General features: G+C 35.8%; 1 protein-coding gene across 7 annotated transcripts in view; it reads left to right on the top strand.

Annotated features, from left to right (window-relative positions):
• The window catches only part of RABGAP1L (RAB GTPase activating protein 1 like), a 682,268-nt gene that overhangs the window by 188,801 nt on the left and 478,104 nt on the right, over window positions 1–15,363 (top strand). For all 7 annotated transcript variants that reach the window (XM_027086258.1, XM_027086259.1, XM_027086257.1 and 4 more), the window contains one exon: window positions 3,226–3,376. In XM_027086258.1, the coding sequence (XP_026942059.1) occupies window positions 3,226–3,376 (151 nt within the window). The remainder of the gene's footprint in view (window positions 1–3,225; window positions 3,377–15,363) is intronic.

The following is a 15,363-nucleotide window of genomic DNA, read 5'->3' as shown; positions in this document are numbered from 1 at the left end:
AAGAATAATCAGTAAATTAAAGCTGTTAATCATGTTGTGTTATGAATGACATAGTTCTTTTTAAATGTCAGTCTGTAAAGATAAATAGTGCCTGGGTTTTTAAGAGAGGAGAAAAGACTTTTCTATTATACCCAGCCAAACAGATGGCTGAGGGTCAGCTAGAAGCTGAATGTTGGTTGAGTTGAATCATATTATGGTAAAATGTGTATTAGGGACTGTTGACTATTAACCTTAAGGTGTGTGTATGCATGAGTAGGAAGAGATATTCCAGATTCAAAATCTTATATAAATCATTATACAAAGTAATTTGAGCCAACATAACACTTAATCAAGCTGTTTGTCCTCTTCATTTTGTCTGCCGCATTGGAAGCATATCGTAGTAGGATGAGTGGATGTTAGGAGGTCATTGTAGAGGTTGTAGAGTGACTACAGTTGGTGGTAGTGGAAGTAGAAGTGCATGGATTTTGGACAGGTTGGGAAAATAAAATGCATTAGACTTCTTGATGGATTAGTAATGGATTATGGGACAGAGAGTAATGTCAACCATAACGCCTAGGTTTCTAATTTGGTTGGATTGTAGTGACAATCACTGAGGTAGGATACCCTGGAAAACGATGAGGTTTAGGGAGAAAGAATATGAGTTTAGATTTGAGCATGTTGATTTCTGGAGCTCAGAATACATGGGCATGGATGACAATGCCCAGAGACAAGAGACTGAAGAGAATTAAATCACTGAGGGAAACTGGAGAGATTAAAAGCTCAGAATACTTAAGAGGTTAATAGAGGAGAAGCAATCATCAGTGGGGTTTGTGGGTGGGAGGAAAAGAGAGTGCTTTGTTATTGAAGCCGAGGGAAACAAAGTGGTCAACAGTGAAAGGAGTGAAAAATGTCTTTTGAGTTTAGTGGCATAGAGAGGTCATGTATTGCTTAAGTGAAAACTGTTTCTAGGAGAGATAGAGAAGCCATGTTGAGTTGAGCTGAGGAATGAGTGTGAGGGGAAGAAATAGAGATTGAGTATACAGCGATCCTTTAGAGAAATTTGATGTGCAAGGTAGGAGACAGTATGATATCTAGAGTGTGATGTGGGGTGGAATAAAGGTTTCTTTTATAGGAGATATTTATTGGAATTTTAGTAGCTGTAGATACACAGTGATGACCTTGATTTCTGTATAATATGTAATATATTTAATTAATTTGAATTCTTATATGATATTGTACATTATGGGACTCATAATTCAGCATATTTTGCATTTAATTTCATAGGAAATGAGCTTAGCCCTTTGCACACTGTTGTTTTTAGTTAACTCATTTCTTTTTTTACATTAAGAGTACAGAAACTTTCCTAGCCCTCAAACCACATACGTTTTTCCTATTCAAAAGTGTAATCAGAATCAAATAATAAATTACAAAAAAGATCCTTTTATGACTGATCCTGGCTCTCTTGTGGTGCAGTATTCTTTTGCTAATCTTAAATTCAGTTGGATAGTGAAGAAGAGGCAGTAGGAAGGAAATCCATGTGTCATACAGTTTACTCAGGTGTAAGTCTTCTCAAGAATAGTTAATACTCTATCTACTTGACATATTTTATGGAACATATTTAGCTATGGTGTTTTTCCAAATTAACTAAATTTATATTTTAATTGAAGTCCATGAGAGAAATTTAAAGACCTGAAATGATTTTTTTGGTGTATTATTATAAAAACATTCAAGACCGTTGTAAATATTTCAAACAGTATAGGAAAATAAAAGGAGTACTTTCTCTCAATTCCATTACATAGATATTTTGGAGTTTATTCTTCCATATTCTTTCCTATGCATGTCAAAAGCAGGTTTCAAAATAGTATGTGTTAGGGAGAGAGTGTGAGAGAGAGAATGTGTATTTTAAATAATACCATATATACTATTTTGAAACCTGCTTTTTTCACTTAGCAGCATAATTATGTTAATGGTGTCATAGCATGTTAAATCATGTAAGCTCTACCTCTTTTTACTTTGTTTTGCTTCAAGCCTGTCAGTATTATCAGCTTAGGTTCCCTAACTCAACAATATAAACGTTTTCCTTTATGAGGCTGAAAGAAAGCAGAATGGTCATGAATTTGATGGTTTATTAAAGGTATTAATGAGATGAGTTTACTTGAACTTTCGAGTTATGGAACTTATTACAGTTTTTCCAAGATAGCTGGACTATGAGAGGATGGGGAAAGCATGGAACATATTTTCAGATGAAGGGCATGCCAAAAGTGAGGTCTGGCCTGGAGCTGGAAGAGTGTGTAAAGATAGAGAAGGAGGTAAAGTAGATGGGAGGCCAATTTTAGAAAATAGACATATGGTTTCTATGACTTTTCAGGCTTAAAACTTGAAACCAGAACCTGGGATGTTAGACCAAACCAGAGTACATCATTAAGGTTTGGAGTCCAGATGATTACACTAGGATCAGCTCTAAGAGATCAAAGGTGAGCAGCAAAGTAGAGATAAAGTCTGAACAAAGAGGCATAGAACATAGCTCCAGGTTCAAGCTAGGCATAGACTGGGAACTGCAGTTCAGTTTCTTGTTCAGTTGGGCAGATTATCATAGTAGCATACCTACTATGTGATCATTGACTTCATGACAATGTATTTTTCATTGTTCCAATTCTAAACACTCTTGGAAATGGGTAAGGCTGATAAGTGTATGTTGCTGGGGAGTTGGATAGGTTGTATATGTTTTGGAGGAAAGGTCAAGGTTCTTGCTTTAGGAAGCACTTTGGGTCAGGATGTAGAGGCATATAGTCAAGGTGTGATAGGCCCCTGATCTACCTTCAGCATCCCTTGCCCCCAACACTTACCATACACACGTCATTAGCCAACTTGTCATACGTTCATACGTTCTCAGGGGATTCAAATGGCTCTTTTTATGCCTTGGAATGCTGCCTAGAAATATATAGTTAACATATTCATTATTATGAGTAGGTTCATAGGATGATTAAAAAGTAAATGAGGAGAAGAAAGAACTTTCCTTGTGGGTGGAATAACATGGTTCACTAATAAAGAAGATGGAATCAAGAAAAAAAGTTGAAGACATTACTAAACTTAAACACTACTATTATTGTTTCATGCCCCTCCCTGCCATTTTTCTCCTGATCCAGTCTTGCACTTTTATATAAACTCATCAATATACTTTTCATAACAACAGCAGGTCAGCAGTGGTGAAGGGAGTATGAATGGTTTATTTTCTTGTTTTCTCAGGCACAATAATCTTGGTGCGCGACCAAAAGGGCTGTCTACTCTGGTGAAGAGTGGTGTTCCTGAAGCATTGAGGGCAGAGGTATGGCAATTATTAGCAGGCTGCCATGACAACCAGGCAATGCTGGATAGGTACCGACTTCTTATCACAAAGGTAGGAGATCTTTTCATATTATTCTCATGCAACAGTATATTAAGTAAATCCTGTTTTCATAGCTCCAGTAAGTCATAAATGCTTTGAACTTCTTTAAAAACTCTATTGTTGTTCAGTGAATAGTTGCCTTTTGTTCTAAACACTTGTTGGACAGTGATAAACAATGCACTGTAGTGATCTATGAACACTTAATGATTTGGCTTTCATTTTTTTGTTCAAGTAACTTTATAACTGTTTACTAAGTTGGAATATACTTATATTTCAAGTACTCTCAATTAACCTTTCTTACTGTATGAGATTTATGTACAGTTGTACACAGTATAACTGTACTCTAGTATAATTTTAAAGTCAAATTAACTTAAAATGAAATTATAAGGCCTCCTATGCTTATGTAACCTTACACTTAAATGATATGGATACTTGCCCATATCCTTATCCTGTCAGGAGCCTCTGGTTCCAATGTAAATTCCTTTGCTTATGCCCAAAAAATTGATTTTAGAGCACAGGTAAAGGTAATCCTCGATCCTAGGTTCTCTTCTTAGGTCTTATCTCCTAATTTCTTAATTACTCTAATAAATCATGGATTTTAACATAATGGTAACATTTTGTTTGTTTTATAGAAAATCTCTATTCATAAATAATTTTTTTGATAAATAAGACTTTATTCCTTAGGCTATATCAACTTTTAAAATTCTTTAGCCCCTCTGATTCCTTCTTCCGTTCCTTACCTCTTTGCTGCCCTCCCTTTCACAAATATTTTCTGAGTGCCTAGTATATTCAGTCACTGCTAAATTCATTCATTTTTTTTAAAAAAACCCTTTATACCATTTTTTATGATAAGTATTTTCTATAGTGGAATGTGCAAGATGATCCATTGATGTTGGGGGCAGAGATGTCTAAAGTTCCATTTGCATTTTTTAAGTTACAAATGCAAAATGTTATTCAGCTATACTAATATTTGTTGTGCCATGCTAGGTCCTTGGGTCTGATGGCCACTTGTCATGTGTAGTTCAGGAGTGACCTGGGGGAAGAAGGGATTTGCACACCTTGGAATGGAATAACAGCGGTGCTCACGCTCATATATTCGCTTTTAGAATACTCAGTTTTCTTGCAGTTTGCTTGTGTTAGATTAAGTGGATTTACAGGTTATCTAGTTTTAAATCTTCATAGGATAGATGGGTGGTTCATAAAGTCTGCTGTCCCAGGATGTTACATATCAAGATGTTTAAAAAAAATAAACACACTAATCTGTCCTTCAAGCAAAATTTAATGTTATGATAATGGATGACAAAGCAACTACTTTGGGAAATAAATTCATGTTATAGAGAAGGATGTTTGAAACATTTAGCAATTTAAACATTACTATGTGATTTTGTGACTGAAAACCACATGCCTGTGTTATTACAAAACTCTTATATCATTTTCTTACTTTAAAATCTGGAATCAGAAATCTCAGGTATGTTAAAACTTGTGAAAATGGTTGAAGAGAATTTGAGACTGATTGTTAAAAATATGAAAATACAACACCTTCTGGTTTATTTGTAAGAATACTTTGAGAAAATGAGTACTCTCCTAGCCAGATTTCAACAAAATGGTTGATGGGTAGGACTGAAAGAGATGATGTGCCTCTGCTTGGATCTATTGCTCTTTGTTATTATTTTCCGGATATGATCACAATTAAAACCATGAACCAAAAAACTGATTTTGGAAAGTTTTCAAATTGTCATTTCATTAACTGCTAAACAAACATATCAGAAGATGAGGAGCCATATTGTATGATTCTATTTATATGAGATGTTTGGAATAGGCAAATATAGAGAGACAGAAAGTAGACTAATGTTTGCCAGGGGATGGGGAAGGGAGGAATTGGGAGTGACTGCTAACAGGTGTGGGGTTACTTTTTGGGGTGATGGAAATATTCTGGAATTAGAGGTGATGGTTGCACAACATTGTGAATATACTAAAAACCACTGAACTGTACACTTTAAAATGGTGAATTTTATGTCATGTGAAGTTTATCTCAATAGAAAAATTACACAAAATAAAAAAATTTTAAATGGCCCATGTTCAATATTGAATAGGATTTTTGTAGTATTTTATTTAAGCAAATGTTTTTCATTTTTTAATTTTTCTCTACATTTCTATAGTATTTATATTAGTACAGTAGCACTTGTGAATAATAAAAATAAATAATAAATATACATATATTGGAAGTTTATGCTTAGACATTTTTATTGATGAGGATATCTGAGCAAAAATGTCCAGAGACCATTAACTCTTGGCGTCAAATCACTTTTGCACATAATTAAGCTGTATACCTTTAGTGGCTGCTCATGGCATAGCAGCAACTGTCATATTCCTTCCTCCACTAAGAGGCTTTGTTAATTCATACCTTTTAAGATTTCAGAATTTGGAAGAAAAATGAAAATAGTCTCCCAAAATGTTATTTATAAACTCCTGACAATACATATGTTCATATATGTGATAAAAGCTTTGCCATATATACCAAGCAACATGGTAGTTTTGAATATATAATTTTTAGGAAAAAGTTTAAGATCAAGAGACAGAATGACATAAATGTTTTCATTGAATAAAATATTCCTGGACTGCTTTCACTGTGGGGTTCTGGCTGTGATTTACTTTCTGCCTGTGAAGACTGGAGGGAGGAAAAAAAGCCACATTATTTTCCTCTGGCAGTGGTGGGCAGATGCCTGGGCCTTGCCAGTTGTGAGATTTTGCATCTGCTTTGGGCGTTCCATTCTGAATCACATGCCTTCATTCTGTAGTTCCTTTTTCCTGCAGTTTCCTATCCTGAGTAGCAATAGCAACCTCCTGATTCTTTGGACTGTAGTTGTGGTGGCAAACCTGAAAGCTAGCAGTGATGTTCCCAGTCTCTTGGTCTTCCAGTGTGTAAGTGCCTAAGACTCTAAGTATTTTGAAATACTTAGAGTGGGTTCTATGTCCCTGACTGAACCCTGTCTGATATACCTGGCATATGGTTGCCACCTTGTTATCACAAGATGGCTGCTCTACATCAAGTGTTGTGTCCAGAAAAGAGAAGAGAAAAGACAAAGGCAGCCAGACTTGAGGCTAAGGGAACAGTCTTCCAGACTGCCAAGTCTGCCCAAGATTCTGACACCAGCTGCAAGTTTGGGGGTCCCCAGAACCATTCTCACTTCCTACCAGTTGGCTACAAATTTGGGGGTCCCCATAGACTTCCTCAGGCATGTAGCAAAGTGTTATACTTACAATTACGGTTCTTTTTTTTTAATAGCAAAAGGATGCAAATCAGATATAAATCAGAACCAGCCAAAGGAAGAAATACATTGGGCAGAATCTGGGACTGAGAGGGTTCCAAACAGGAAGCTTGCATTGTCCTCAGGGATATATTACCTTCCCAGCATCAGTCTGTAGTAGTACCTATCACCATCCCAGGCATTTCAACAAGCTTTGGTGTCCAGAGTTTTTACTGGGGTTTCATCATATGTATATATGATTGATTGGATCATCGCCCACTTGGTTGAACTCAGTCTTTAGCCTTCTCTTGTTCCCTCCCCTGAGACTGGATCGATATCACCTGGCTCAACACCCCTATCCTTTAATTACATGGCTGGTCTTTCTGCGTTGGCCAGCTCCCATGCTTAGTCCTCTTATTAGCATAAATTTTCTAGGGCCCTTCCATGAGTCACCCAAAATGTAAGCATAAACTGTCAGATGTGGTTGGAGGGGCCCACCATGAATAACAAAGATGTCCCTGTCATTTGGGGAATTCCAAGCTTTTAGAAGTTACGTCCCATGAGCCTGGACCTTCCATGAGCCTGAACCTTCCAAGAGCCTAGACTTCTTTTTGGTGTATCTCTTTTTGCCAGAACCAGGTCTGTCACTCTTTTAAAGATTTTCTCCTTAAGCCCCAAACAGCAGCTTCCACATAATCTCCTTGATCAGGATTCTGTTACATGGCTATCTCCATAGAAAGCTGGGAAATATTTTTTTAAGGTGGTACATTGCTGCTCCTCTTCATCCACTGAAATACGAGTTTATTAATAAGGAAGAAAGAGAATAGATACTAGGTAGACAGTTACCTTTCTCTGCCGCAGCTGCCTTGTTAGTAGAGACAGAAGTTGAGATCTGTTGTGCAATAATTTATTATGAAAAGCATGTCAGCCTAGTAGTTTATTTATTTTAGGACAGCAAATGTTTACTAATCGCCACTTGAGATTGACTAATAATGTATAATTTAAGATACTATACTAAATATTTCCAACTCTGCTTTATAAGTCAATGACCACATAAAATTTTTAATGTTATTTCTATCATTAACAGTGCAGTTTATCAAAAACATTTTCTTACAAACAGTGTAGAAATGTGTGGCTCTGATCTTGTGCCTTTATTCAGGCTCTCAAGTCATAACATTTCTGTGAGAGAGAGTACAGTGGTATATTTAATTTCATTGTCTTCCTTGCTTCATAGCCAAACGTAATAAAAATAAGATGAATGATGTCAGTATTTAAAAAATAATTTTGTTCTTCCTCTATGCTTACGGGTAGAAATAAGACAGCAAGTGCTTGTAGCCAAGAGCATTAAGAATGCACTTTGGTGGTGAATGCATATGAGCTTAGGAGCTGCTCAGGAGAAAGAACATAAACACCCAGAGGATTTTCAGTAAGAAGTGCCTGCATATTTGGCACTTTCGGGTCCAGAGCTGGTAATATTTTCTTTTGGTCCAGTTAATTTTTCCTCCCTTATTAAGGGAACGGCAAGATTTCAAGGTCAGTTAATAAAATGGTTCAGCTTGAGCATATAAACTTGCTAAAGACCTCCCAAAGACATCAGATTGTATAGGGAAGAAGGAATATGAAGTATTTATAGAAAACCTACTAAGATTTGGCTTCCATGAGAAAGTAGTCTATTTATCTTTAAATCCTATGGTATAGTGCAGTAATCCACAATTTGAAAAAACAAATCACATTCTGAAGCATCCTTTTCAGGTTAGATGGCATATAGCAGGCTGGATCCAGCCTGTCATATGCTTTGTGTAATCATCAATACAATACATTAAAGAATAATATACATTTCTGGCTCAAGCTTGTACTTTCTGTTTTGCCATAGACATACTACTCTTTATTACTTACTCTCTGTTCTTCATACGTTGTAATACCTGACCAGCCCTCAAATATATTTGATTTTGTGACTCCATTATATTAGCATATCAACCATTGCCTCAGGGGAGGGAGCTGTCACAGTGTGCTTTTAGTTGTTTAAGGTCTACTTCACCAGTAGACCCTAAACTCCAGGGGAGCAAGGACCACAACTGTTTTACTCTTTGTGGATACCCTGTGTCTGGTATAGGGCCTGGCATGTACTGGATGAGCAGTAAAATTTGTTTTTGTCCCTCTCACGAGGGACCCAAGGTCATTTGTTGACTTATTCATATAGTCATTTATTCTTTTCTATTTTCTTCCCCTAAATTGTAAGCCTTACATTGTGTTGTGGATAAAGCTGGTAAAGTGTGAAGCATAGTGTCTTTTCCCAGGAATTTTATCATCTAGTTGGGGAGAGCACAGCAATGGGTTAATTTGAGCAGCAGGTCCTGGTGTGCTAGCCTATGTTGTTTTTGCCAGGGAGTAGGTAGGAGCCACTCAGAATTACTGGCATAGAGAGTTTTGCAATGGCCAGTGGAGCCACCCTGGATCTTAGTAGGTCAAGACTAGAGAGTAATATTGAACAGGGAAGAGGGCTGGGGTTACAGTGTGGAACAGTCACTCTCTCTGGCCTTGTTGTTTTTGTAGTGTAATCTATGGAAAATAAAACTTTGCAAATCTTTTTGACTGATAGGAAAAGACTCTAGGAACCAAAGGTTTAAAAAGGATGAAACACTCTAGACTAGATTTAAGATGAAGCAGGACAGGAGCTGCAGGCTAACTGGTAATCTTAATCTGGAGCTGAGGACCAAGCAGGACCAGCCAAAAGAGCTGATCCATCTAAATAATGGAGAAATTATTTGATCCCACTGGCAGCATCAAGGAGCTTTTAGGCACAACTTGCCTTGGTGAAGGCTGCAGCTCCACTTTGGGAGGAAATGTTGGTGCTCACTCTGGAGGGAGACTGTGGGTTCAGATTTCAAGCTCTGCTGGTTAGTAGCTTGTGACCTTGGGCAAGTCCCTTAATTATCCTTCGTCTCAATTCCCTCATTTGTAAAATGGGCTTAATAATACATATCGTACAGAATTGTTGTGAGGATTGAATACGATAATTCATGTAAAGCACTCAGAGCATGCCTAATATATGGTAAGCACTCATTAGTGATAGGGGATAGGGAAAATTATAAAGCAGTATATGCTTCAATGTTAAATGAGTGGCACAGAAAAGAACTTTAGGAAATGTGGAGCTTACTATGGGTTCTTGATGTCTGTGCAAGTTTCAGGACACCCATCTGAGAAATAAAGAGAAAGAAGAAAAACAAGATATGTGTAACACTCTGTTATGTACTTGTGCCACTAATTCATTCTTTCATTTATTAAACATTAAGGTGTCTTCTGTGTTAAAAGTAACACTGATATCCTCCCTTGTAGGAACGTACAGTCCAGTGTAGGAGGCAGTCCAGAAAGCAGAGAAATGGTGATGACATGGTTAAGTGCTGTGACAGAGATATGAACAAGGATAAGGGAGCACAGAGACTGGAGCAGCCAACTCTGCCCAGGAGCAAAGAACAGGAGGGTATGTTTAGTCTGAGGCAATGCCATTCCCAAAGACACAGAGTTGTGAAAGGTCCTGCCATGGTCAGAGGCTGTGGGAAGTTCAATATGACCCACGGGGACACTCTACACCATAAACTCTAAGTCAGCAAGGATTGTGTGTGGATTTTGCTCACCACTGTGATCTTACCACTCAACTAGGACTGCCCTCTAGCAGATGCTAGAAAACACTTGCTGAGAGAAGTAGTGGAGTGTGTGATGGGCATTATGTCTATTGCTTTCATATGCCCTTTCCATGTAAACCTGACAGCTTCAGTGATATAACTCCCATTTTTACCATCGGTGAGATAGGAGGTTCAGAGAGTTTGAGACGCACAGTTACTAAATAGCAGAGTCACTATTTGAATCCACAAAGTAGAAAACTCTAAAATAGAAATGAAAGAGGGCATTCTTACATTTTGTGTTTTAAAGATCCTTTGGAAGGGAAAACTTTCTCTGTATTTTCCCCATCATTTAATCCTTAAGGGTAATAAAAGTTTAAAGAAATAAAATCAGTACTATCCCTTTTCTCTACTTTTGCTATTCATTGTATGGAAATGAAATTTATAATTTACTTGAGGAATTATTCTGTTTATATCAAGAAACATGTAAACCTTCTAAATGATGGAAACGTTCTAAACAGTACTTTCTAGAATTAGTAATAGAAAAGTTGAAATCACCTACCTTCAAGCCGTCCCTTTTAAAGTGGGTCTTCACACCATCTGTCCTAAAGTGGACTTGGCAGCTTCAACCACTGTCTGCTGCTACATGATTTCTGCCAGAGGCTGAGGGCACCAACACGTTGATGAATCAGTGGCAGACTTGTACTGCGTATTTCTGAAAGTGTAAGTTCTTTATTGCTTATCATTGAGATTTCTTGTTATTTCTATTAAATTAGCATTCTTCATAATATTGAGGTGATCTGAAAGGACGATGGAAGGATTGTGACCTTGCTGCCCGTTATAGAAACAAACAGAATTTAAAGCTTCTAAACTTAGGATTAAATCTTAATTGCTGGCTTTAGGAGCCACTGAGTAATGATCACATTTTCACGCAGTATGAGCCACTTGACATAGGGAAGATTGTGTGTGTTTTAGGGAAACCTGAATTTTATGTAGCTTTACAGAACTGTATGTGTAATTTTAATTAACATGGCATGTGTGGTATAGTTTATCAAGTCTGCTGATACTGCTTATATAGCATAGGAAATATTAGACTATAATTCTATGCTTTTTTGTAGAAGTGACCTAATTGATAGCATTCATACTTTATACTTTATTAAAATCAAAACAAGCTTTTAATTGATAAGCTTTCAGAAATACCATCATAACTCATTTCCTTCTCTCACTTGAATTTGTTTTTTTCCAAATGAATCTTCTTTTCAAGAAGTATATGTATATATGTGCACACACACATACATTTTCTTTTTAAAGGATTTAAGTTCTAGTGTTAGAATGACCTGGATTTGAGTCTTATACCTCCCATGTATTAACTTGTGATCTTGAGAAGTTATCCCAACTTTCTAAGCCTCAGTTTCATCATTTGTAAAGCAGGGATAATAATAGTACCTACTGTGATTGTTGTGGGAATTAAATAAAATGATAAAGTGCTTGGTACATAGTAAGTATTCAAGATATGAGTGCATGATATTAGTAATAATGGATATTGGTATCAGTGTATATTTCTACTTTAATATGTGTTTGACAACTTCTAGTCACATAATTTTCATGAGAGCATATGATGTGAACAATAGCTGATAGAACTGAGAAGTGATCTTTTTAGAAGTACGAAAAGTCAGATTTGTCTTTTTCTAATTTTTTTTTTCTGACTAGTGACTATCTTGGAATGTTTGCATCTTTAGGCTTGACTTTGTAATGATTATGTGAATTATTATTTCAGTGATTATGCATACTCAAGTATAACATAAAGTCAAATGATATTCTCTAAAAAATCACTCCTGATGCCTGTATGATCTAATCAAGACTGCAAGGCAGATATCAATCTCATTCACTTATTAATTCACTCATTTAGTAACTCTTTATTGAGCATCTTTTATGGGCCAGGCTCTGTGTAGTTTCTAGGCCTATGTAGACAAAACGGGCTCTCAACCTTGAGGAGCATGGCCTAGGGAAACCCAGGCCAGTACACAGATAGATCAAATATATGATGATACAGGTTATAACAGGTATCTTAATCAAGTGTGTGGAATACAAAAGAGGCAGTGACAGCTCTGCTTGGGTAAGTCAGGGAAGACTTCATGGGGAAGTTAATGTTTGAGGTGGGAATTAAATATGTCTGAGCAAGATAGGAGAGGGAGTACAGTATAGGAGTGGCTTATGTAATGATTCAGCTGCCATTTCGTGACTTAGCTTGGATTATCCTGGAAGCCTTAGGAAGTGAATTCAATGTGCTCCTTCCTTCCCTCACTTCCACCTCAGTTGGCCAACCACATCCACTATTTATGGGTCAGTGCTTGTCCCCTGGTAAAATGGGAAGAACATAATACAAGTTTATTCTTGTTATAATAAACATGTGAAGTGAAAAACCTCAGGAAATATATTAAAATGATATATTTAGTTGATTACCTAGGGTCGACATAATAGAATTTTAACAAGTAATTTTACAGTATCTATTTAATAAATGTTTGAGTACCTATTGTGTGCCAGGTACTGTGCTAGGATGGTAATGCATATTAATTTTTAAAATCAATGAACTGAAAAGTACCATCCATTGGCTAAATACAAAACAGTATAAACTTGCAAAGACAAAGTCTAGTTTGATAAAGTACAGAGAGCATGTGTTTAAACCTCTATCAGAGAGTAAAAAGGGCAAAGTTGCAAGTATTACTTTGGTAGTTGCTGCCAAAAATCTTTTTTTGGAATATAAATAAAAAACAATGATAAGAGTGGCCTGTTTTTAAGATTCTGCAAGTTCTCTGCTTTCTTGAGCATTGTATAGACAGATGAAGCTTCACTGTGTTTATTCTTGTCAGATTATTGGTACCGCTCAGAATAAAGCCTGTCTTCTCTCTGTTCTCCAGTGCATTATTGTAGCAGATGGCTTTTAATAAAACATGTAGCTAAAGAAAAATTTTTACCCTATTTTAGTAGAACATACTATAATTATAAATACTGGACAGTCTCAAGAGGAAATGTTTAAATTGGTATTTTTCTTATGATCAAATAACATTTAGTGAATATTTAATTGAAAAGTCAAATTATGGTATCAGTTATGTATTTTTTTAATTTAAGTTTCCACAACTAAATTAAACTTTGTACATCATTTAGCCAGGTAGATATTTGCTTTTTCTTTACGTGGTTTATTTTTTAAAAATTCAATGCTGTATGTTAGTCAAATAACACTCAACACTAGTTTTGTTGAGAGGCAGGGCATTGCTTAATTACATAGCTGCTCTGTTCTCTGTCATCACCTTGTCTAGTTGTAGGAAATGAGCTTTTTGATAGAATGGGGTTACTCCTGCTGAGTCTGTACCATTGGTATTATAAAAATCACAGACTCTTGTACTGGTATGTTACTGATGTAGCCATAAAATTTAAAAATTTCTCCAGAAAATTCATAGTTCTTTGAAATTTATTAACCAAAAAAATAAAGGGGGCAAGGATACTAAGGAATACTGTGTTGTAATGTAAATGACTTGAGCATGTACATAGTAGAAAGTCTTTATTAAAGGAAACTAAGAATTATTGAGATTCTTTAAGAAAATGTACCTTTTATTTCCTCTTTTCTTGTATAATAAGGGGTATGGTTTCTTACTACATAATTATACCTTTGCTTATTATTTTTTTCACCGCATAATTTTTATTAAATTTTCTTTGTTCTCATTACCTGAGGTCTTTCATTTTCTATCATATCAATATTGACACCTACATGTGTAAAAACTATGATTATATATGTGAATCTGAGAACTCAGAGTTTTCCCACCAGCATTGATATGTTTCTCTAAAAATTTAAAAATATATTCTTAATTGTTTTCATGTTATTTAAGTGATAATGTTCTGCTTCTAGTGGTAAGTGTTGTTTTTGTTATTCTTTAAATATAATACATAGTTTTGAGGTTAATTAAGGAAAAGATGATTTTGTAATGAATTAGAGTAGGAGTACACTGTTTTGAGGGAAGACTGGGCTATTGCTGAGCATGGATCAGTGGCATAAAAGCTATATTTATAGCTATAGAATTAAGGATAAGAGGAAAACATGGATATTTTTCTTAAATCTCACAATTTTCAAGAGCCTGAGATTATAATGTGATTCCTGGATCCCAGTTTCATGGTAACTTTATGGACTTATCTGCACGTGTTTCTAGAGCGTATTTATATTTTATTGGGTAACACAGTGTGATGAGTTTTCTCCAGGGTTTTGCTTTGACTTTGATTTACTTTTCCATTCAAATTTATGTTTAGATATGTTTACCATTAATTAGTGCCAAGGTTAAAAAAGGAAGAGACAGCAGATACCTATGAGGCAGGCACCAAAACTCCCTCCCCAACATATCACATGTTTCTGCTTGTATTTTGGTGACAGTTCTATTTGCAGCTTCTTGCTTGATTACTTCATGCATTTCTCAGTATCTTCCCTCTCTCTTTTTGTGTCTCTTTATAGTTTATATTTCTTTGTCTCGCCATCATATCTTTCATTGTTTGTTTTACCTGCCTCCATTTCTTAATTGTCATAATGTAGCTCTGAAAAGTGATTTTTTATTATTTGTTGTTTTATATTTGCTGGGTTTCATGTTCCCTGTGAATTTCTCAGATTAGGCTGCTTTTTACTCACATGGCTTTTTGTTGATTTTTAAACTAACAAGACAGTAGACTGTGTCATCATAGAGTAGAGAAACTGTCATTTTGTTGTACTTTGTATCCCCAGAGCCTGGCATTAGTCCTTAATAAATATTTGTTGAATGACTGTATGAATTAAATTCTATAGTTCAGTGCTCCATGATTGGAATAGAAAAGCTAGGGTTAATGACTATGGCATTGTGGTGAAGAATTTGATTAGAATTTATGCATTTTTTTAATAGACCATTTCAAGTTATAGACCAGAGATGATTAATTGAAGTCTCACTTTTTTCATCACATTTAATGAGTAGCTCTTAGAGACCAGACACAAGACTAGTCCTTGAAAAGTTGTCTTTTTAATTTATTCTTTTTTGTTATAAGATAAATAATTACTTCTTTCGAGCTTATGGAGTTAATATGTAATTGTTAATATACACACACAAAGACCCCAAAATAT

The sequence above is a fragment of the Aethalodelphis obliquidens genome, unplaced genomic scaffold (assembly GCF_003676395.1).
Source record: "Aethalodelphis obliquidens isolate GAN/ISIS:26980383/991018 unplaced genomic scaffold, ASM367639v1 scaffold55, whole genome shotgun sequence".
NCBI classification, from domain to species: Eukaryota; Metazoa; Chordata; class Mammalia; order Artiodactyla; family Delphinidae; genus Aethalodelphis; species Aethalodelphis obliquidens.
This window is presented reverse-complemented; position numbering and strand designations above follow the sequence as displayed.